Source organism: Falco cherrug, chromosome 6 (assembly GCF_023634085.1).
Source record: "Falco cherrug isolate bFalChe1 chromosome 6, bFalChe1.pri, whole genome shotgun sequence".
NCBI lineage: Eukaryota > Metazoa > Chordata > Aves > Falconiformes > Falconidae > Falco > Falco cherrug.
Window position 1 is genome coordinate 59,647,967 of NC_073702.1, and position 23,781 is coordinate 59,671,747.

Here is a 23,781-nt window from a genome sequence, read left to right on the forward strand (position 1 = left end):
AAAAAAAAAAAAAAAAAAGGAAGTTTTGAATGCTGTGCCAGAGCTGTGGAAGGTGTTCTTCCTGTTGTGTGTATGAAGTTATTAAAATGCAGTTCCTCCCTTCATGGGAGCATCTCACTAGAGCTTCTCAAAACTCCCTATCCACAGGTTTGAGAGCAAAAAGGGAAGAACACCTACAGTCAGTTACAGTTTAACCTACTGTTTATAGTAAATCAGGAGCCTGGGGTAAGGTATAGTTAAAAGTATGTCAACTGCACCTTCATCCAGTGGTGTTGTTAACCCCTCTGCAATTCAGCTGTGTAATACAAACTACCGTAAGGTCACTTGAGTAAACATGGAAGTACACCTTTGAGCAAGAGTAAAGCTCTTCCACTGGACGGGAAGCTACAGGGCTCTGCTGGAGTCTTCAGTAAGAAAATCAAGAAGAAATCACTCCTGTGTACTGCTAAATGAGAATGCAGCATGCTGCATTAGCCAGCTGACAAACCACTGGAGCCACACACTCCCTGAAGTCAACTAAACTGTTTGCCTGTAAACACTGCACAGTCCCTAAGGCATGAAAAACACAGGCTGTTAAACCGGTACCACCTGCCACATAGAATAAGAGACAACTCTTAACAAGTATCACACTTAAGTAACATTTATTTTAACAGAGTAGATGGTCCAAGTACTCATGCAGTTGAGGGGCAGGGTGGCTGTAAGGAACTGTTCCCCAGTTTGTGCTATGTGTAAGCACTTCCACTGAAGTGAAAGTAAGGCAGAACCAAGATTCAGCAAGGTACAGGCACTTTGTTCCCAGTTCAAGCAGGGAAAAAAAAAGCCTACATCAGGTCCTGGTTGTCCCCCCACCCCAAAAAAAGCCTCGTGTTTGTTAAACAAAATTTTGTAAAAAATAGAAAAAACCCAAGATACAGAAAGTTGGTGCTCCCTAACCATACACTACTAGTTTACGTCATCATATGTAAGACCAGAAGTATAACAAATCATAAATCAAAGCTTACTATTAACAAGTGTTCAGTTACCTGGGGTATTTAGCGATATGTATAATACCAAGTATTTCACAGCAGTACAGTAACAGTCTAACTTGGTATTGCCAACCGTGCCCAACAGCTTGTCTGACTGTGCCGTTAAACAATTGCTTGTAGGAAGTAACATTGGAAAGGTATTTTAGATTCCATGTTACCTGGTTACATAAAACAGTGATTTACAAAAAACTCAATATACCAAACAATATTCTAAATAAATAGTTCATTTTCGTGACTATATACAGAGTCCCCATTACGTTAGTTATCCAAGAACGGCATGTCTGTGTCCATGGGTGCCGGCGCAAGTTCACATAGATAGAACAGTGTGGCCTCGCTTGCTTCTGCCTCCGTCAGTGGCTCCAGCCGCACCAGTTTGCTCTGGGTGGGCTCAGGATCGAGGCTGCTCTCCAGGAGCTCGTCCACTTCCAGGGGTTTGTCAACACAGGAAGGAGTTTCAGCTGCGGAGCTCCCGCTCTCCACAGCGGAGCCTGGGTTCCCATCAAGGAATGCAAGGAGTGGAAACGCAGTGTACTGTATGAGCTGCTTATCTAAGGGGGAAAAAAATTCCAAAACCATTATCAGTTCATACGCCTTTTCATGCGCAGAAGGAAAAAACCAAAATCCAACCCACAGAATTTATCTGAAGAATAATTAACAAAAAACATTTTACATGTTTGTTTTCAGTGACTGATTAAAAGAATTGTTACGTCCATGTATAACACTGTTTGTTTTCAAAATTCTCCTGCAAAAATATCAGTTTCTCTGCACTTTGTGCAGTGCCAAAAGCCTAAAAAGCAAATACAGTAAGTATTTTGTTTTGGTTATTCGCTTATCAGCATGACACAAAACCAGACAAAGACCAAAAAACCAAGATGGCTTTTAGAACAATGCTTGTTCAACTGTTGAAACAGTTTCAACAAAACACAACTAACCTGATTTGGGCTTAGAAACTTGTGTTTCCTGTGAAGCCGCTGCACCAGCATTATTCTTGGTGGTTTCTATTCCCTTTGCCTCCATCTGATAACGAAAGCAGAATCTTAAAACACATGTTTAAAAGCATTTTTCCAAGGCCACTAGAAAACAGCTGACCAACTATTAAAAAAGTCAAGTTTTCACTTGAGCAGGGATGCAGTGGTATCAGTAACCTATACTAACAGACCCTGGCAGAGAAAACATGAAATGGGAACACAGGCTCACTCAGGCAAGAACCAAAACTAATGCTCATAAATGAGTAGGACAAACTCAAAGGAGCTAGATCTTTGCTTTACTGCTTATTCTTGTGTTTCTTTTCCCACCAGACAACACAGATGAAACCATTCTGGCAAAGTGCCTACATGTTTGCAACTGTTAAAATCTTAGAAGATACAGAAGTCAAGGGACTGGTACAATGCAGGGGTACTGGCCTCAAGGTAATATGAGTTTTAAAGAACATTATTAATTAGTGTGCTTTTCCCTTTTTTATTTAAAGCCTAACAAACAGAACGAATTCAGCTGCAGCCTTCCTATTCTCATGGAAGTCTTGAAAGCCAGAGCATGACAAAAGTGATATTATACCAGCAAAGAAAACAGTAAAAGATGAATAAAGGTTGCATCTCACAGTACTGTGTACATCGAGCAATGGATTTAAGACTTACTTTGGTATTAGTGATATGATCTGTGGGATTCATCTGCACGGAGCTTGTAAAAAGCTGAATAAGACAAAACACATCAAGTTTTAGGTACCTTGATGTTGCCATTAAGAATACAAGAACATCACATCTGAATGTGTGAGAGTAATACTCGTACTTAATGTTTTCAGGCTCTATCAGGATTAGGGTTTATTTACAGGTAGTTACCGCTTTTGTGAAGAAAACCTAGCTTTGGAGTGTAATGGTTTGGAATTCTGTGAACCTCAGTCACAAAGGTAACGACTATATCGCATCTACCTTAGATTAACATGGTTTGCTGCAGTCTTAAAATACCAACTCCTTCCTATGTTGCTGCGTGGAGAATTCTGTGAATAGTAAGGAAGAACACACCCTGACCAAGTTCGCAAGTGACACCAAACTGGAAGGCGTCCTCCATCCGTGGGAGAACAGAGCTGCTGTTAAGAGGAATTTCAGCAAAGTGCGAGAGGGGCCAGCAGGCACTCCATTGGGTTCAGCCGCCAGACTCATTCCGGCCACAGTAACCCCATGCAGTGGCCCAGGTTTGGGAACAAACAGACAAGGAGCAGCTCCTGAGAGGGGACCTGGGAGTTGTGGTAGACAGCACCCTACCATGAGCCAGCAGCACAGCCTTGCTGCAGGGAGGCATGCTCTGCTACAGGCAAAGCACAGCCAGGTCACTGGAAGCAGTTACTTCTCTCTGCACAGCACCTGAGGGCACTTGTTGGAAGAGTGTCCAGTTTTAGGCTTCCCAGTACAAGAGTTTTCCAACTAGAGGGCATCCAGAGGGCCACAGACATTTGGAGGTTATGACATACAAGAGGCTGAGGGAGCCTGGCTGATCTTGTCTGGAGAGGGCAGGCAAGGGGGGATACCTGCACTCTTCCAGGGCTTCTGAAGAGGTGTTACACAGAAGACAAACTCCACACAGGTGGACAGAGGACAAGAGGCAAGAACTACAAGCTGCAGCAGGGAAAACTGACTGACACAAGGAAATACTTCACAAAGAAGAGTCAAGCACTGGAACAGGCCTGTGGGATCTCCCATCTCTGCAGATTTCAGATTTTGAGTCAACAAGGTCCTGAGCAACATGAGCAGACTTTCGAGTGGGCCTTGCTTTGAGCAAGGAGGCTGGGCTAGATGCCATGCACGGGTCCCTTCTGACCTAGACCATTCTACTTGACATAAATCTAAAGAGAAATTGAGAACATATACATACTCCTAAGAAATCACCTGAAATGGCAGAGAAGCTTGTAAAATAAATGCCCCTAAGAAATCACCTGAAATGGCAGAGAAGCTTGTAAAATAAATGCCAAGAGCCTTTTTAACTCTAGTTCACTGAGAAGGCCACAGATGATGTGCTGGGCTATTTCAAAGGAAAAGTATTCATCTAACTGGGGCCTGAGTTCATGTAGCAACAAATACAAGCGTTATTTCATGAAGCAGTTCATTTTTCAATCAAAAACTTAAGCATCTGCTTGAGCAGTGGTGTTGCACTAATTGTACCAGTGCCTCAGAAACACATTCACAAATTCGTAACTTCCCTTTTTTAAAAGGAAGAAAAAAACCCCCTGTTGTGTTTGAAATCCATCTTGAACAGGAACAACCCACCCAAATATTTTCTGCAGTGTATTACCAAAATACTTAAACAGTGACAATTACATCGACCAGGAGATCTGGATCTATGCTGAACTGTCGTCCTGATAACATAGCTTGGAAGTCCTCTAAACTGCAGTCGATACTGTCAAGATAATCCAGAAGTTCAACTCTAGAAGACAAACAATATTTTATTGCTGCATCTCTTAACAAAAGGAAGAGAAATCCAGAATTAAACTTTACACACATGTACTACATGTATCTAAAAATCTTTTAGCCTCTTTGGAGTAGAACTCAAGCAAATCAGATAGATGCTCCGAAGCAGGTATCACATCAACATAACACTATGACATGACACTAGCAGAGATGTGATTCTTGCATCCAGGTGGTGAGTCCCATCCACCTGCAAGAGCTACACAGCTAAATCCTAACACTTTAAACAATGATACCTATAACATTAACACAGTCAGATTATGCACCCCGACTCACTTGCTTCACGATGAAAATCAGAGTCCCACCTTAAAACAGAAGGATCTTTAGAAACTGGCTGGAATAAAGGTGACCTATAAGTTCTCAATAGAAACTACTATTCGGTTCTTTTTACTTCGGTCAAACAGTCAGTTCCAGTAATTGAAAAAAACGGAAGACCAGGCTACTCACTTTCCAAGAAGATTTATATTCTGTGAAATTACTCCATTCTCACTGAGTATGGAATCCATCATTGAGACTGGATCTTCTGCAGTTAAAGTTGACTGGTTATTCAGCTGTACAGCACTTGACATGAGCGGGCTTGTACTGTCACTGACAGGGCTGAGCAGATCATTACCTGGGACAGCAACTGATTCGGTGCTTTTATCACCTTGAATTACAGGGGCGTATTCTTCCTCGTTATCATCTTCCACAATTACAATATCGGGAGAATGACTACAGCTATAATATAAGACAAATGAATTAAACCATTTCATACACTCATTTAAATTGATACTATTCCACAGGTTTAGTTACTTCTCACTTCAGTCAAGCTGCTATAAGGAAACAAACCTTCCTACTGCTTTTTAATATGAAACACAGCAAGATACTCTAAATTTCCGTTGATATGGTGTCATAATGCTCAATACAATTAATGCTAGCAAACACTGTTGTGCTAGACCACAATAATAACTACTAAAAATGTACAGGAACACGGATTTTTTTTTTTACGTTAGAACAACTAATTTTTTACATTAGAATAACCGTAAGCTTGCATATAAATGTAAAGTATGTATGAAGTGGACCAAGGCATATGAAGCCATCAAACTCGACAGACAATATATATTTTGCATCTTTCCTGTTGAAAATAATCAACTCTGGGGTATCCATAACATAATCTCAGTCAACACTGCTGTAGTTAATTAACATTGTTATGTATACCAGGAAGGCAACCTAAAACCCAAGAAAGAGTCTCAAATAATTTGATTTCATCCATATTCTAGTTTTCTTAACCCTTAAGTAGCACCCTCTCTATCACAGTCTTATCTTCGTCTCTTCCACCAGAGAATGCATTCCCACACATCAGCTGAACAAGAACAATGGTACTAATTCCAAGTGTAAGCTAGAAATAAGTTTTATTCCCCCACACATAATACAGGCACTGTCATTGCAATGCAACTCAGGAAGAGAGTTGCATCTCAATCCCTCGACCACGTTTCACCTGCTCATACCTGAAAGATCAACTACTTCTATAGTACTATGTACAGACAGGAAGGAACGCAGTCACAAACACTTAGGACTGAAAAAAAACCCCCTGAAATTAGCTGGCTTCATGAAGTTCAAAGACCAAACCAACACCTGACACATGCAAATTATTCTCCATAAAAATCTAAAATTAAGGGAAGTCATTCCTGTCTATACTATAACCAAAACTAAGACATCATCACCTACATTGTCTTTGGACACGTAGTGTTTTTACCAAGACTGCAGTAACAGTTCATATACTTCTCACTAATCTCTATCCTCCACACGTTAAAACTCTGACAGCCAATTAACTATTTGGAACAAATCCAGACATCAATAAATCAGAACCTAGTACGAAATCACAGATGAAGCTTCTGTAAGTGCAGGACTACTGAATAATTCTGACCACCTCATTAAAAAAAAGTTATCTAACACATCTGAATTACTGCGTATTATACAACACTTGAAAGCCAATTATCTATATACGCTTCTAGAGACTTCTTACTTGGAAGAATCCGAAGTGGTATCTTCATTTGCTTCTGGTGTAATGGGAAGATTTTCTTCATCACCCATGGGATTTTCTTCATCACCCACATCCTCAGTGACATCATAAATAATGATGTCATCTGAAATCTGTTCCCTTTGTTTTAAGCCCTCATTTCTGTTGAGCGGTACCTGAGAATTATTTTGAAAAGTCAGGGGACAGAAGGACAATGAGCTTCAACATTCTGACAGTTACCATTGTACCTTATAATGCTTCAATTCTAAAGAGGTGTAAGAGCTTTCCTACACCTTAGAGATGACAAGCTGTTTATATCTATCTACATTTAGTAGAAAAAATTTACAAATAAATGCTCAAGCTGGATAATAGCAGCTACAGAAAAAAAATGTTTGGCAAATACTACAGGCACAGAAATAAAAATACACTAGCACTGTCAGCAAAAACAACAAAAAAGCTGTGACACCAGGACTACACAAGAACTATAAATATTAAAAGAGCGACTGCCCTTTGTATAGTACTTTGTTATAAAGCTATTAATTCTAGTACTGTGCTACAGCACTAATTCTAATGCTTTCCCCACCATTATTTGGACAGCAGAAGATAACTTTCAGTGGTGTGACACATGCAAATGGCACAGGAACTTGACATGGTTTTGCTGGGTTAAATGCTGCCTTGCAGAGCAAGGTGCTGGATCCTTGTCCTTGTACAGGGCTAGGGGCGCCTAACTCCCAGAGATAACAACACAACATACATGTGCTATTTCTAACAGCACTAATACTAAAAGCAAACTACTTTCAGTAGAATCACATCAAGCTGTATTTTATACACAGGTAACTGGCTTATACATGCTTATATTGAAAAGTGAATGGTGATTATCAACACACTTGGCTTCTGAAGGGAACACGTGGCATATCACTTCTCAAAGTTGACAGCTCTCAGTGCACAGCTATGTTTTATTCCCTGTAAGACCATCTGCTCGATCTGTCTGACCCCTCTGCCCTGCCTGCCCCCCCGCTCCCAACTTCCTTCATCATAAACAAAGAGTACATATAAAAGAAAACTTACATGGTGGTTACTGTCAGCTGGCTCTTTCACAATCTGCTGAAATACATTTGACTTTGTAGGCCCATTAGTGTTCAGAAGTAAAGGCCTAAATCAGAAAGAGTAAAGGAAGAAAGCCATCTTAAAACATGAGTCTTTGGTTTTAGTCAGGAAAACATGTCAGTATATTGACTGGACAGCAAGTTTTCAAGCCCATATTTACCTCTTGCGTTTTAGGCTCACTAGTTGGTTATTCTGCACCAAGGTAACAATAAACTGTACAATCTGTAAGGGAAAGAACACTACTGTTAATCACCCTACTCTGTAATGGTTTCTCTCAGAGTACCAAGACATCTCATAGGTAGCTTTGCCCTCGCTCTTTTTCTTGTAGTGTGTGAAATGTCTCTTTAATAGAAACAAGAGAGTGGTGTATGGTGAATAACTCTGCGCAACAAACATTGAGTTTATTTCACTACATAAGCAGAAGACAAGGCACAGTATTCCTAGTTCAGAAGCACTCCCTCACTCATTCACATATGACACTCAAATGAAGCCTTACCTTCCGAATAACCTGCTGCTGTTGCAAGTGTTTTGCTCTCAGTTCTGCCACTTCTCTCCAAAGGGATTCATTCTCTCTGTTGAAAATGAAGATTTAAAAGTCAAACTAAAACTAAGTTTTAATATATTTACATTAATAACTTTTGTTAAAGATTACTTGGCTTCACTAAAGCTCTTGGAATGTGTTTTTAGATGGGGAGGGAGGGGGAAAGTCACACAGGCAGCAGCCTTGGCAAATAATTACAAGACCCAAACACAACAAATAGCCTGCAGAGAATTTCCAGCCTCCTTAAAAAAAAAATAACCCCAATTTTCCAGTATTTATCATACAGCATTTAAAAATTAACTACTTTGTTTCCTTTCCTGTAACAAAGTTATTTTCTCCTCTCCCTTCTAGTAATTAAATCCTAAGGAATTAAAAAAATAATAATCAAGCATACAACTGGTTTCTGGCAGCAGCAAATGACCAAATGGCATAAGAATGCAGTGTCCTCTTGCCACCATAAAAAAAGTTACTGATCTGTATCAAGCCTGTCCCACCTCCCTCACACACTTCTCGCTAGATGCAAGCCACCTGTCAGCAACTGTATATCCACCTTGAAAGAATCTTCACAGAACAAGCTCTGAAGTCATGCATGCAGCTGTAGGTCATTCTAATAGCTGCCTCTATTAGCTCCAGTAAAGGGGCATGTTGGATGCTAAAAAATAATAGCAGCACAGCAGAGATAGCATGCCATTTTATAAACACCGGTTGTTCCAGTACTCACAGGAGTCCAGTTACTGCAGCAGTATAAAAACTGCTGTAAAGCAGCCCTTGCCATCGTATCCATGAACCCTGTTGTTTCCAACAGCATAAAGCATGCTGAGAGGCAGATAATGACTGCTGAAATCTTCCCTGAATAAGGGAAGACAACATACCACCCTCCTCTCTTTTACAGTTTAGCTTTCAACACATATACGCCAAAAAAAGGAGGAAAATCTCTCTGCCGGTGTTTGGGTTTTTAAGAAACTTTAAGCTAAGTTTTCAGAAATGGTTGTTTATATGCAGCGTGATGAAGCTTATTACTTACTGCTCAAACTACTCCTATGTCCAACATACAATTTATGAGTACAGTTACATCACAAATTTAACAACTGAGGTCAGTGATTCTGAACTTTCTCCACTTTCTCACTAGGTTTATTAACATGTTTTGTAGGACTAGGTCTTCTGATCTAGCTCCAGTTTCTACCACAATCACTTTAAACTGATGAGACAACAATATGAATGTCAAAAGACCAACCATTCTATCTTCTTGTTTCTACAAACTGTCAGGTCATTAGCAATTGGACACCATTTCAGCCAGTGAGCCCTGCTCTGGAAGACCTGATGGCCTTCTGGGGTTCCTTCCAACCCAAACTTATCTATGATTTGAAAAGAATGAATATGAACATTTTTCCTCCGGACTGGCCAGATTCTAATAAAGACTATTCTTAGACAATGTAACTTTTCCTCTGAATCTTCTACCACTCAAGTAATTAGAACTGAAGACGAGAAATGACAGCGTTTACTTCTTAGAACTTGAACTAATCAGTGACCTCTGCCACAGAGGTACACAATAATTTATTCTCAATAATTCTCAACATAAGTTAAGGAGTCCTGAGACAGAGTTACTGTTGAGGTGCTGGGACTTACAGTGCATGAGCATATGCTCATATACCTTGCCTGTATCTACATACTCTGAAGGATTAAGAAATTTGTGACACCCACCTCTCTCACTGCTGAGAATAAACTTTAATTACTAAATAGGTAATAAGGCAATTCTAAAAATACTCTATTTACATTTGCATTTCAGCTTCTGTACCCCTGTTGCCAAGGTAACTAATGAACTTCCAAATTAGATTTTTAAACAGATTTTCACAGGCATTAACTCTTCTGCAATTTTTAGCAGTGGAGGAATTAAAACAACAGGAAAACAAAAAGCAATGAGCAAAGACATTAACTGTAGTTAGGAAAGTATTGTAAGTAATTTGCATAAACCAAACTGCCTCAAACTAAACACAGTAACTATTTCAAACTTGAAGATGTAAACCACCATACTTCACACTAAGAGCCAAGCTGAATATTCAGCTTCAGCAGCATTACAGAACTATTATTAACGGTATTATTTAATTGCACACTACTAGACAGTTCTTCAAACACTGACACTGCCCATTACTTTCAGCCATATCAGAATATTCAATTTCTGATGCAATTTTTTAATTGAAATTTGTTTTCCTAAAGCAATATTTAAAGTTGGGCAGTAAGAAATTGAGATACACCTACAATTAGGTCTCTGCTGATACTGATTATCAGAATTACTCAATTTCAGGTATCAGTTGCAGATGGAGCAACTTACCTCTTCAAAGCAGATAACCGAGATTCGATAGTCTCTTGTTTAATTTGCACCTTTTGAGCACTGCTTATTATTTTGGAGAGATCTTCCTGACGTATCTTGTTTTCTTCAGGTCTCGAAGAAGAAACCTTTAAAAGATTAGAATCCAGAAACAACACCTTCCTTTACCCATTGTTAACTATTATTTTCTTTTGGTAATCAAGTATATTTCTTTCTAGCATTGATAAACTATGCATTTAAGTTAATAATAAACAAAGCATCAAATAAAAACCCACAGAAACTCCTTCTTACAGCTGTCGCCACATTAGCTTCAGTTGTTACAAAAATTCGTGTACATTCAGATTCTTCAGGCATTCTCTGAAGTGCTCTACTTCATCATAATGTTTTCACAATAACCCAGTGCTAGTAAGTATATCCCTTTGTTCTGGTTTTGGCTGGGACAGAGTTAATTTTCTTCATAGTAGCTGGTATAGGGCTGTGTTTTAGATTTGTGTTGAAAAGAATGTTGATAACACAGGGATGTTTTTGTTATTGCTGAGCCCTGCTTACACAGACCCAAGGACTTTTCTGCTTCTCACCCAACCCACCAGCAAGAAGGCATGGGGTGCACAAGAAGTTGGGAGAGGACACAGCTGGGACAGCTGACCCAAGGGATATTCCATACCATATGATGTCATGCTCAGTGTATAAAGCTGAGGGAAGAAGGAAGGGGCAGACATTCAGAGTGATGGCGTTTGTCTTCCCAAGTAACTGTTAGGCATTATGGAGCTCTGCCTTCTTGGGGATGGCTGGACACCTGCCTGCCGATGAGGAGTGAATGAATTCCTTGTTTTGCTTTGCTTGTGTGCGTGGCTTTTGCTTTACCTATTAAACTGTCTATCTCAACCCATGAGTTTTCTCACTTTTAGTCTTCCAACTCTCTCCCCCATCCTGACAGGGGGATGAGCAAGTGGCTGGGTGGTACTTAGTTGCCAGCTGGGGTTAAACCATGATACCCTTTCACTACAGTTTAACTTGCCAGATTTCTATTTGGTATCTATATTCACCTGACTTTACCAAAACAGTAGAGCACATTTCAGAATCACATTTAGAAGCGTAACAAACATGTTTATAGGTTTCCCCCATTCTCTTTGGTGAAAAGTTTAATGCTTACAGTAGCTTTGTTCTGAAACAAGCTATATAAACAAGCAGATTGTTATATTATGGATGGTATAGTCAAAGCATGCTCTGCACTTCTTCTAATACCCATTTGCAAAATGTCATATTTGCATAACTCGCTCATTTTTGCCACCTGTAAAACTTACTATAATGACAGCAAAGAAGGTTCGGCGAAGGAACCTAATCAAATCCCCCAAAATATCTTCAAACAAGTCAAGATAAATATGTCAGCAGTGCAGTTTGCTTCTCCTAACTCCAAACTTACTTGCACTCACAATCCTGCAATTAAATTTGACATGAACTTTGCTACTGATTTGTACTTACTCGTACAGGTTTTCCACATACTGAGTTTTCACTAACCTTCCTTTTAATGTGTTCCAACAAGTCCTCCCGGCCCTGCTTAAAATATGGGTGCTGAAACTCTACTGGACCATCTCGCTCCAGTTTGACAATCCCAGAATCAACATGGACAACTTTACGGAAGCCATCTTTAAAAAAAGACAAAGGAAAAAAAACAACAACAACCTCTTAAAACCCACATGAAGAAATTCAAACTATGCTGTCCCAACTATCCTGTTACCTGTTTTGAGGCTGTGACAGTATCTCAGTGGCCACTGCTCAAAGGAAACTGTCTACAACTAAACATGTACAGGATCTACAACTATGCTAGAAAGCAAAACCCCCAAGAACTTACACATGTTTAACTGTCTGACAAAGCTTGCCATGTTGTTGTGCTTGAAGTACTTGGGAAGAATCTCTTTTGCGAATCTCTGTTCATCCAACACCAAGAAACTCTGGCCATTCTAAAATGAGAGAGACACATTAAGCTACTTAAAGACCATTGCAGAAAACATGCTGGACTTTTAGAATTAATCATCAGATAGGAATGTTTCCTTTGTGCATGCAGTACGTAACTGATCTGCTTGCCTACAATTTTCCACAACAAAAAGTGTATAAACTCTGCAGTTGCAAAGCAACAGGGTATTACCAGTTTACATCGCTATCCATATCTGAAGGGGAACATCTCTGTTATTACACATTGCTTCCTCAAGAAGATTAATTAATTGTTTACCAATAGTTACCACAGTTTCACTGCAGGACAACACTATCAATTTTGTATGTAGCTTCACAGTCTTAGGAAGGAATCTAACAAAGAGACTGTGCAAGGAAAAACCACCAACCACTAGCGTAAAGCCCCTTCTGCTTTTCAGTATAGAAGCACAAACAGTTTGATAGAATTTGTAGAGCAGAGGGAGCTGTCAAAGAGCCGAGGGTGTCCACTGGGTTCTGGGGTTACCAAAAAGGTAACCACCCAAAGCAACATCCGCCTACTCCTGGGATGCCAGTTGTGAGGGACGACTGATCTTTTATTTCATCCACAGGCTCTGACTAAAATAGAAGGCTCAGCCATTTGTTCTTCAATGACTGTGCTCCATTAACTAAAGGACAAATAACTGGAAGACTCCAAATTAGCTATTTAATAATGGTTCAGGTTTCCTCTGTATATCCACAGCACTCTCGCCCTGCATTTAATGAGAAGCCTGTCATCTTCAACAAACATCAACACCAACACTGCATCTTCTTAGAAGCCCTTTAGTTCAACAAGTCACATTTGTTTCTTACCCCCAAATGCCAGCAGTTCTATGGTCCCAAGAAGATTATAAAGAATCAACCATGAGACCGTGTGAAGATGCCTGCCCAAGAGCTTGTTTCTGACAAACCAGCAAGGATCGCCATGAAACAAAATTTATAAACGGCTTACCACGGGATGAGTTAGAAGCTTAAGACCAAGAGGAGAGCAGGAAGACAAAAACTCCGCAGTAATACCTACCTGGCTCCTGCTGAGAAAGTCAGTGGAAGGGAAACGGGAAGCAAAAGGAAGGACAGGTACAGACCATTTTAGCCCATGCATTAACGACCCCCCCATCTGAAGGTACTCGAACAAGCAGCACTACAGTGACCTGTGACACCAACAGACAGCTTTCATGCAGCAAGCCTAGAAAGGCCTAGCACAGAAAAATCTGGGAAACACATCTACTAGCTCCTGTTGCCCCATCAGTTGTTTACAGCAAATCTGTACCAACATTAAGACTTTTTACATAAGACATTAAGACTTGCAGTCACTGAAGCATTACCACCTAGCTAAATACCTTCAAGTCCTGCAGTTACTGACGGCAGCGTACAGCCATCTTCCAAGTACTTCATTTGGTACTCCTTCTACATGTTTTCATGGACAACACACATTTGTGGCAGGGATATGTATACAAGGAGACAAAATTTGGCTGTTTGGTTTCAGATGGCGTTTATCCTTACAGTGTTAAGGATATGGCTTCGCATGGGAGGAAAGTGAAATATTATGGTAACCGTACTCTTCCTTCCCTGATACGTTTGGTATACTTTTTGGACCCCACAATACTGACATAGCATATTTTTAAAAGATGGCACCACTTGTGTACCAAGTGATCCAAGTATCTCCCCCCCCAAAAATCTGCTGGATGACAATAACATCAACTGTGATTATTGCATCTTCCTTCAGCCTTGCAGAATATAAAACAATTAGTATTTATTTTTAATTAAGAAAATAACACAAGTATATCTAATAGCCTTGATGTGTGTAGTTGAGATAAAACAGTGGATTTGTAAAGTCTCCATTAAGAGCGCAAGGTGGCAAAAATAGCACTTCTTAAGCTAGACAACATCTGAATCTTCATACAGTCCTTAGCATCTCTCTTCCAGAAAGAAAATTAGGAGGAAGAGCTTCTCTAATCTACCAAGTCTATCTGCCTCCTTCTTCAGGAAGTGTTGGCTGAAGCTACTGTAACTCATTCTCAATAAAATGCTTAAGGTGACATTTTATCACTGCTTGAGTGTTTAAAATAAATTCAGCTGAGACCTGCCGTCTCAATGTTACTTGGAAATACTGATACAGTCTGAGAACAGGACTTTTTATATAAATTATTTTAAAAACATCTACAATACAGAGAAAACAAGCTGTTACTAAAAAGATCTGCTTAGCATTTATTACGAGTTAATGATGCTACTGCAGCAAACTCATTACACTGTATGAAAGTGGATGCTTCCTGCCTTCCAATATGTTAAGATACCTGTAAACTCTGCTCTGATAATGCTTCTTTCTCACCTACAACAGCCTGGATGCGAACAGAAATGATGCAGGACGGCAGGCCACCCAGCTCAGGCTTTTCATTTTTTAACAAAACAATCACAGCAGATGAGTATCCTGCAGTTCAGGACAGGGGCTTCAGTGACCGCGATGCTCAGAGGCGACACCCGTCCCCCCGCAGCCGTTGCTGACGGGGCCCCAAGTGGCTGCCTCGCGAGCGAGGGCCGCACCCCCCCACCGAGCGCGGCCCAGAGGGTGCCCGCCCGGCCCGGCCCCCCCCTCCCCACCGCAACAGTTGTCGCCCCACGTGGCCGCCCGCTCGCCAAGGCGCGCGGCCGCTCCCCGCCGGCCCCTGCGGGCTGACGGCCGGCCCGGGGCCCCATGGAAGCGCCGCCGCCAGCCGCCCGGCGCGTTTCGAGCGCAGGCGAGGCGGACGCCCCGACTCCCCACCTGCTTTCAGCCTGGAGCAGGCTGCTGTCGCACAGCCCCCCGGCTCGCCAAGGGCGAGCCCTGATATTTACGAGCTCGCCGACCCGCGGGGGAAAATCCCACCGCGCATCTGCGTTTCCCGTAGCACGGCTTAATGAGAGCTGCGCGTCCGCGCCCCGCAAACCCCGGCCGCCCTCGGATCCCTGCCCTCCCCCAGGGGCTCAGGGGCGCCCGCCGGCCGCCTCCCGCGGGAGCCCTCAGGCTGCTCAGCCGGGCCGGCAAGCAGCCCCCGCCGCAATCGGCACCCCGGGAGCGGCAGGGGACGCGCCCCGCGGCTGGCACCGCCGCTCGTCCTCCCCAGGTAGCCGCGGCCAGAGGACAGGCAGCGGCCGAGGGCCGCCGAGGCCAACCGGCCTCCCCACAGCAGCCCCGCCCGGCCCGGGAGAACTGCGGCGGCCCGGCGGGGGGGGGGGGGGGCGGCCAAGGCGGGGTGATCTCCCCCACGTCGGCTGAGGGGCGCCCGACCAGGCCAAACGGGCGTGCCCGGTTTTTCCGCGCGCTCCCCGCGCGCCGAGGCCCGCCGCTCCCGCCCGCCGCGCAGCCCCCGCCCTGGCAGGCCCTGCCCTGGAGGCCCCGGGCGCGGCGGGAGGGACCGTCCGGCACCGCCGAGGGTGCGTGTGTGTGTGTGTGGGGGGGCACCCCCCGGCGCCCCGCGCACGCGGGCGGGGCGGGCAGCCGCCGCGTGCCGCACCTGGCTCCAGGTGATGAGCTGGTTGCTGGGGGCCTCGCCCACCAGCGCCCACAGCTTGCTGAGGAAGGCCGGGACCCCCGCGCCGGCCGAGGGCGGCGGCTGGGGCTGGGGCGGCTGCGGCTGCTGCTGCTTCATTGTCGCTCGGGAGCCTCCGCCGTCTGGCCGGGGGAGGGGCGCCGGGGGAGGAGAGCCAGCCCGGCCTTCCCCCGCCCCTCCTCGCGCGCGCCTGCGCACCGGGCGCCCCCCGCATGCGCAGCGGCCCGCCGCACGTGCGCGTGCGCGCCGGACAGCCGCCTCCCCGCCCCGTCCCCCTGCGCTTTACATAACGGCAGCACGTGCGCCGCCCTCACGTGTCACAACAGCGCGGGCCCGGCCGCCCTCCCGGCACGCGGCAGGGGCGGGGTAGGCCTGAAGCGGGTGGAGGGACCAGGGCCAATGGGGACGCGCCTCTACCTCGGGGGCGGGGTCACGCTGTGGGCGGGGCACCCGCTCCCGGTGGGGCCGCGGGCGGCGGCTGAGGAGCCGTGGAGCGCGGCGGCGCGGCCCCGGGGGCTGGGAAAGGCCTTCCTCGGGCCTCACCGAGGGCACGCAGGGGGCTGGGCACCGCCGCACCGCGGCCGTGGCTGAGGGCACGCAGAGGCCGGCAGCAGCAGCTGTAACGGCATCTGCTGAGATGCCCACCAGTCATCTCCCTGCCCCGTGGCCCACGCTACACACACAGCAGCACTAAACACCGTGTGTTGATATCAGCTGTGTAAAATGTCAAGGAGAGTATTGGTTCCTTGTGGAATCCCTCAGCTGAAGAAAGATCACTCAGTCAGTCCCTTCCCTTCAGAAAGTACCAAACCCAAATGGTACCCAGGGAAGTGGTAGAGTCACTACCCCTGGAGATATTTAAAAAAAGGCATAAATGTGGTGCTCAGGAACATGGTTTAGTGGTGGCCTTGGCAGCCCTAGGTTAATGGTTGGACTCAATCTTCTTAAAGGTCTTTTCCAACCTAAACAATTCTACGATTCTATGTAGTGGAGAGCATGTCCAGAGCTGAAGGACCACCAAAACACAAAGCCACAGCACCGTCCCCTTCAACCTACTAAATGACTTCCATTTTGGCAAGTTACTTGCCAATGTAGGCGTAACAGGAGACTACTCATCTACCATCCTCAAGCTTTTCATAGTTGTAATAATAAAATTTAAAAAAATCTCACTTTCAAGTTCCTCAGTTTCAGTTTTTCCAAAACTAGTTGAAAGAGTCACTTCTGCCAGTTCTCTCTCAGCAGTCTGCTCTCTCCTGTGCCTGGGATCCAAGGGGGCAGCAGAACAGGTTGGCAAGGTCTCAGCAGCAACTTACAGGTGCAGAGAACGTGTCTTTTTAAAGACTACCCAATCCCTTCTTTTCAGAAAGATCTAGTAGAAAGCTTAAGAAATAGCTTAGTCAGCCAAAAAACATGGGCACACATAGCATATTAGATCATTAGATACAAGATCTAAGAAAAACAACATACAGCAACAGCAATATAAGCATATGCACAACAGAAACATCTAAGCTAACTAGATAAAAAGTCGGGCAGTTCCTTAGGAGACCCCTCTCCAAGGCATGTTGCGTTTAGACTTCAGACCTACTGGCTACAGAGACTCTGAAAAGAAACCTATTTAAATCAAAAGGTTACCTCCAGGAAAATAGCTTAATGAATACTAAAATTAATTAAAATTAATTTATTTCCATACCCTACCAAGTATTTTACAAAACTTAATCACAAGATGAACTGCAAATAATATACAAAACTGTTCTATGTAAATAAAAATAGTATTTTCACAACAAACTCCCATCAACTGACAGTGTTACTGATGGTTTATTTTGTGGAGACTTCTCAAAAAAAGTCTCAAATAATCAAGGGCAACTTTATCTGCTTCAGTTTGCAGTGAGAATAAAGTACAACGGCACAGGAAAAAAAGACTGAGAACCTTTAGCCTAGTAGCCTGTAGGAATATAAGTATTTCCATTTCAAGCTTTGTATCACACAGCTTCTCTTTTCTAGCAGCGTTAGCAGGCTACAACAGCGTGTAACAAACTCACTGACTGGCATTCACCAGATCATTCCTCACAGAAGTCGTCACAGTTACTAAGTTTATGGCTTAGCTTTTCAGGGTCAGTATTTGGAATGATAAAACTTAAAAGAATGATTTTTAAATTTAAGCACAAGTTTACTGTAATTACCCAAGTAATTTTTCACCCTACCAGGTTCCATTTATCTAGCTACAAATGCTAGATAAGCAGAGAGAATATGGTTGTGATTTAATCTGGACACAATATTTTTTATTTCACTTTTTTTCTTTTTTGTTCACAACATACATTTGAAAATAGGAGTTGATTTACAGAACTGTTGGACAATATTTCAAATTGTGCTTGTAAATGTTGAATTATCTCAAAAAGTTAAGATGCTATTCCAGTATCTTTTGCTCAGACAGAAGTAAAACCATGCATTTTTTTGCACTTCACTAGTAGATGGAACATCATCTTGGTGAGAAAGACTATTGTATAACTTGATTTCCAACATCTTATAGTTGAGAGAAGTCTTTTAACCTTTCTTGCTAGACCTCAGTTTCGGAAAAAAAAAATAAATTTTTCTGAAGCCTTAAGGCTTAAGAACTGGAAGTTATTAAATTAATACTTGGCATAAAATGTGAGTGATGTGCAACTCAAGTAACTCTTCAATTAGTTTTTTTATTATCTTACAAGGTCTGAGCACAGGGTAATATCTTGCCCATGTTCATAAAGCTTCCTGTTATGTTACTTTACAAGTCAGCAATTGTAGTCTTTAACCTGGGGCTATCTGACTTCCCAGTATCTTCATAATCAGTGCTATTAATCATCGTTTTCCACTCTGCAGTAAAATCTTCCTCCATTCAGCTTGTGGAAATCCGGTAATTATAAAGTCTGAGACAGGTCAAGCTATTTACATCTTTCACAATACAGTTCGCACCCTCCCCTCGCCAGTACGACTTTTTCTCCATTGTGAAATGTTGGGAATTCAGAAAGATCTCCTCCCATATCCCTCAACTAATCCCTCGAGCCCCAGCAGATGCTGTTCCTGCCTAGCCTCGTTCCCCCTCCCTGGGGTCCATGGTACCCGCCCACAGGCAGGAGTTCCAGCTACGACACAGTGCCTGGGGACTAAGAGAGTGCTGCCAACAAGCAACATCATCTCACTTCCACCACTCTGTCTCACAGCTTTCACAGAGAGGCTATACAGGCAGCAGCACCTCAAATCTGGGCAGGAAGCCAAGAGAATAAAGCCAGATATCTGTTAATATCACTACCTGTTCATTTGACATCACATATGCTTAGAATCGCAACCACTACTGGTCTCTTCCTCTCACACTAGAGCAGCAATCAAGCCCCACAGCAGCGCCATACTCTCTTAAAGGAGCTTTGGCCACTGATAGTGCCATTTTTATGTGAAAAAAACCTGGGGATTGGGATTCTTTGTATTTGTAACTATGTTGTAGAACAAGGTGGCAAAGCAGCCTCGTAACAACACTGTCCTGATATGAACTTCACCCATCCTCTCTCACTTCCTATTTTCTTCCACCATAGTGGAATACACAGCAAGGGTCAACAGCCAAGCTTTCCTTACAGGCTGTTGCTACAGCTCTTGTCAAGTCTGAAGCACAATCTGCATGAATTCCTGTCACATCAGACCCTGAGTAATGCCTAGGTCAGCTGCCCAAGGGATACCAGTCTAGGGATTCTCCTTAAGACAAGCAGCACGATACAACACAAGCAACTAAAAATGACAAGTTAGCCAAAGGTTGGGTGACAGATTTCAAGGTGATACTCTCCTCTTATTGTGACCACTACCTGTCCTGACTGAAATGCATGACACCTGAAGGTTCTGGCAATAAAGTAGTAAAGAATCATAGAATTACAGAACGGTTTGAGTTGGAAGGGACCTTAAAGACCATCTAGTTCCAACACCCTGCCATAGGCAGGGATACCTCCCACTACACCAGGTTACTCAAAGCTCCATCCAGCCTGGCCTTGAACACTTCCAGGGATGGGGCATCCACAGCTTCTCTGGGCAGCCTGTGCCTGTGCCCCACCGCCCTCACAGTAAAGAATTGCTTCCCAATATCAAATCTAAATCTACCCTCTTTCAGCTTAAAGCCATTACCCTTTGTCCTATCACTACAGGCCCTACTGAAAGTCTGTCCCTATCTTTCTTATAAGCCTCTTTTAAGTACTGAAAGGATGACACACTTGTCCTGTAACTCTCTGGCATGCTGTAATTTGTGTTTCAGATCCAGTTATCTTTATTGATTTGTATGTATTGATCCCTATGAAAGCAAAAAACAAATCTGTCACTGAGCTTGCACATATGTTGGCCCTGGAACAAGCACAGGTGACCACAAGTAAACCATCCTGGAACACCTTAGTATCAAACACTGCACAGTACTTCACAGCTGAATTTAATGCAAGCCTTCCACCTTTATAAAAGGTATTACACGATTTAAATAACTGAAAGTATTCCTAGTAGGGAGTCTCAACTCTGCACATGTTAGGATATCCCTGAATTAAAAGTGCTTTAAATTAATCTTGCTTGAGCCTGGGACAGCCTTTGAGAAGTCTGTGTTCATGATGAAACTCACTACAGTAGGCATGGAGGACGACAGAGAGCTTCTGAAGAGATTGTTCTTCCAAAGCCAATATCCTTTCAGTTAGTTTTATGCTGTCCTTGTACATCTGATTCAAGTACTGCTCAAGTTTTTTGATGGCAGTGATTTATTTTCCTGCTTTTCTCCACATGCCCTGCAGAAAAAGCAGACAGCACAGTCAGCACACCAGATATATATCAGACAATGATACAATAAAGGCTGGTAGTAAGTTTTAAAATTAAGTTATGGTAACTGTTCCCCACAGTATATTTAAAATTAAGCTATGATAACTAAAACCCACTTCCATTTATGATCAATGGCTTTTTTCCTTGAAAGGAAAATTCAGACCTACATTCATATTTACTAACAACCCTTCAAGATCACTTGCTATGGAAATGGCTCAGAAGTGGTATCCATTTCTTATTTGCTTATGTATGACTAATACTTGATTTAGGCTTTTCCTGATTAGACAAGACCTTCTACACTCCATGAAAATGTTCAGTATGTCTTAAAAGACTGTTTTCTCATACTATAAGGAAGAGCTACAAACTTGGAAAAGGTGTATTTTGAACAAGTTAAGGTAGCATTCAATTAAATGCAGTCACTTTCTTTAAAAAATTCCAGCCTTACAATGCTTGAAGCCATACACCCCTCACTCCCCACTCCTTTAAAAAGGAGACAAGAAAAACCCCTGAGTCCAAGACCATTTCTCAACATGCTAAGAAAGAGTTCCAAATTCAGGCCAGATGATCTGATCTTCAGGGATTTCTGCAAAGTTGATCTTTTTATTGAAGTTTTTGGAAGGATGGTAGATCTGAGAAAAGGGGGAGGAGGCTTCCAGGGCAGCATGCCTGGCAGAAACTTCACAGAAGTTTTAGAGCAGTTTGTTGTGGCCATGTGTTGGTAATTGTGGAAAAACAGTTCCTGTGGTAAAAAAACCCCTAAGCGTATGTGCTCATTTGGTCATCGAAACTTAGCACTGTTTTATTCCAAAATGAAAAGCAGATACAACAAACAGCACAATTTTCTCAAAGTTTTGTTTCTTCAAGTAGGATTTCATGGAAGTTATGAACATTATGATAATGAAGGGCTCATACATCAAGCCAAGTAAGGCATGAAGAGAAGCTTTTATATAACCTGAAGCTAGTTTAGCAAGCACATACTACATGATGTAGTTATTCAAAGGCCTCCATTTCATGCTACTTCACATTCCAAACATTGGGATCTCCACAAAGTAACTTTCTGCCAGCTCAATTCCAGAGCATGCAAATGCTTTCTTCAAAGACTATCATCTGTTGCATTGGTTTACTTTTATCAAAAGCACAACGCACCTCAGAAATTCTTCACAAAGTACCAGTAAGCAACTTCAACCATGTATTTGACATTTTAAATGAACGGTGTTCTTATGAAGTTTTAAAATTAAGTTTATTTTCAAGAATAAATTATATTAGTTTCTTCTTAAGGTCATTCAGAGATATGATCTGAATGGACAAAAACCACCTGCCCTGTGGTTGTGGAGCCTGTCTTGTATTTCTCCCCACGCTAATGGCCATTTAACAACTCTCTTCAGCCTGCTTAAACTAGAAAACACTCAGACTGAAAATAGAACAAACCAAACTGGTTAATCTCAATCTAATTTACCCAAATCCAAACAGGTGGAACTGTAATCTTCCATGGCTGTGTCTAATGTGTTGTTCATTGCTTCTTCAGATTCCTGTAAGTTTTTATAAGGGAAAAAAAGTTTTGATTTCCAAAAATGTGACCCAAATTACTAGTTTTCCGGTATTGTGAGACATACTACAGAAAGTAATGACTTCTTGTGGTTTTCACAGGATTCTGCTATTTCCTTCCCAGTTTGCTTAAAACTACTGCTGTAGCAGCCACACATCACAGTGGACAGCTGGTGACTGAAATGCTACCTATGCTGCAATTGTAGCTGTCATTACCTTTGTTTAGTTAGTAAAATGAAATCAAGCTATTTTTTTCATTTGCCTCAATGTTTTTTTTTCTTACTAGGCTGTTTATTCTTCCCCACACAAATTTGCCATTATGTTAAAAAATACAAAGGACAAAGCCACAACTGGTAGTCTTCTGTATTTTGCAGATACAAGAACTAAATACACAGAGCATCTGGACTTCACAGTTCTGGCAGATTCTGGCTGTTTGCACATGTTCTCTGCCTTATCCTCAAACTTTAATGTAGTCTCACCACTGTATTACTTCCTTTTCTGCCCTACTCTATTGAAGAGCTACAATCCTATCCAAAAGTCACCTCCTTTAGGGACATTACAAATAAAAATTTAAAATTTCTTTCATTTCCCTACTCATCATTAAGGTCTGTCACTCAGTGCTGAGGAACAAGTCTCAAGCCATGGTGCTTTGTATTAATGACAAATACTACGAACCAGAATCTATACTCTAAAGCTGTATACTGAATTCTTCTTTTACCAAGGCAGTCACATACACAGAGGACCACTAGGCAATTCCACTTGCAGATTTACTAGTTACATTACTAATGCAGCCCCATAAACATAATAATCTTTTTTCCCCTTGAAGAAACAAAGCTTTTCCTCCATGTTACTGTTCAGAAACTGCTGTCCTCTAGTTCTCTTCAGCTAGGTGCTGCTCATTCAGAAACAGAGAGAACGCTGCAAGCAGCCTCAGGACATAAAAGGCTCTAGTTTGATAACAGTTTCCCTCCCAACCTCCCCCTGCAATGCCATGTTATTCAATCCTTTCCACTCCCTCCCTGCTGTGCTACCTCCTGTGCTATGCTGCAATAACTATTAGATCAAAGCAAATTGGATTTAAAAAAAAACACACAAAAAAATAATTCCTTAAACACCTGGGGGGAAGTAAGTTTTTAACGTGTATCAGTTTTGTAATCCAGTTCAGGTAATTCAGATGCAAAAGCAATTGTATCATCCCACTCCTAGACCATTCTTTCAACTAGAAGTGAAGAGCTAGGAAGCTTAAGTTAGGGCATATAACACCTTGAGATTCTCTCCTCCCAGCGAAGGATTTATTAAAAGGGGTGAAGTACAATAAAGACAAGACAATTCTGTTTTCAAACACTTTAAATCACAGGATGAAACATAGGTTAAACCATATTCCAAGTGCTTGCTGTTTTCCTGATCACCACAGATAAGTGCCACAATAAAATCTGTGTCAACAATAAAGTATTAGAAACAATATAGCCTTGGGTTATAAGAACT

General features: G+C 42.5%; 1 protein-coding gene and 1 long non-coding RNA gene across 15 annotated transcripts in view; both read right to left on the reverse strand.

The window, feature by feature from the left end:
* Window positions 1-624: 624 nt before the first annotated feature.
* On the reverse strand, window positions 625-16,120 carry HSF2 (heat shock transcription factor 2). Of its 5 annotated transcripts, XM_055713237.1 has the most exons (14): window positions 15,913-16,118; window positions 12,306-12,414; window positions 11,972-12,099; window positions 10,457-10,581; window positions 8,083-8,158; window positions 7,747-7,808; window positions 7,548-7,632; window positions 6,486-6,655; window positions 5,094-5,197; window positions 4,928-5,003; window positions 4,334-4,439; window positions 2,660-2,713; window positions 1,958-2,042; window positions 625-1,573 (listed from the first exon to the last, which is right to left on the reverse strand). In XM_055713237.1, the coding sequence occupies exons 1-14, from the start codon at window positions 16,045-16,047 to the stop codon at window positions 1,284-1,286; spliced, it is 1,605 nt and encodes a 534-aa protein (XP_055569212.1). In that variant the 5' UTR covers window positions 16,048-16,118; the 3' UTR covers window positions 625-1,283. The 5 variants fall into 5 exon arrangements, 4 of the variants coding, with proteins under 4 accessions (XP_055569212.1, XP_055569209.1, XP_055569213.1 ...); XM_055713234.1 differs by having other exon boundaries at window positions 4,928-5,197; XM_055713238.1 differs by lacking the exon at window positions 15,913-16,118 and adding an exon at window positions 14,716-14,961 and having other exon boundaries at window positions 4,928-5,197.
* A 1,624-nt stretch (window positions 16,121-17,744) lies between these two features.
* The window catches only part of LOC129736370 (uncharacterized), a 29,143-nt gene continuing 23,106 nt past the window's right edge, over window positions 17,745-23,781 (reverse strand). For 9 of the 10 annotated variants that reach the window (XR_008732868.1, XR_008732861.1, XR_008732867.1 and 6 more), the window contains one exon: window positions 17,745-20,720. This is a non-coding gene — a long non-coding RNA (uncharacterized LOC129736370). Of the gene's footprint in view, window positions 20,721-22,207; window positions 22,281-23,781 lie in introns of all 10 variants that reach the window. The other variant, XR_008732866.1, reaches the window with a different exon arrangement.

Coding starts and splice junctions, on each gene's coding strand:
- HSF2 (XM_055713234.1), bottom strand. CDS start 16,047: ATGAAGCAGCAGCAGCCGCAGCCGCCCCAGCCCCAGCCGCCGCCCTCG. Junction 10,582..11,971: donor TGGAACACATTAAAAGGAAG/GTTAGTGAAAAC, acceptor AATCTTTTAAAG/GTTTCTTCTTCGAGACCTGA. Junction 1,574..1,957: donor AGTTTCTAAGCCCAAATCAG/GTTAGTTGTGTT, acceptor TTTCCCCCTTAG/ATAAGCAGCTCATACAGTAC.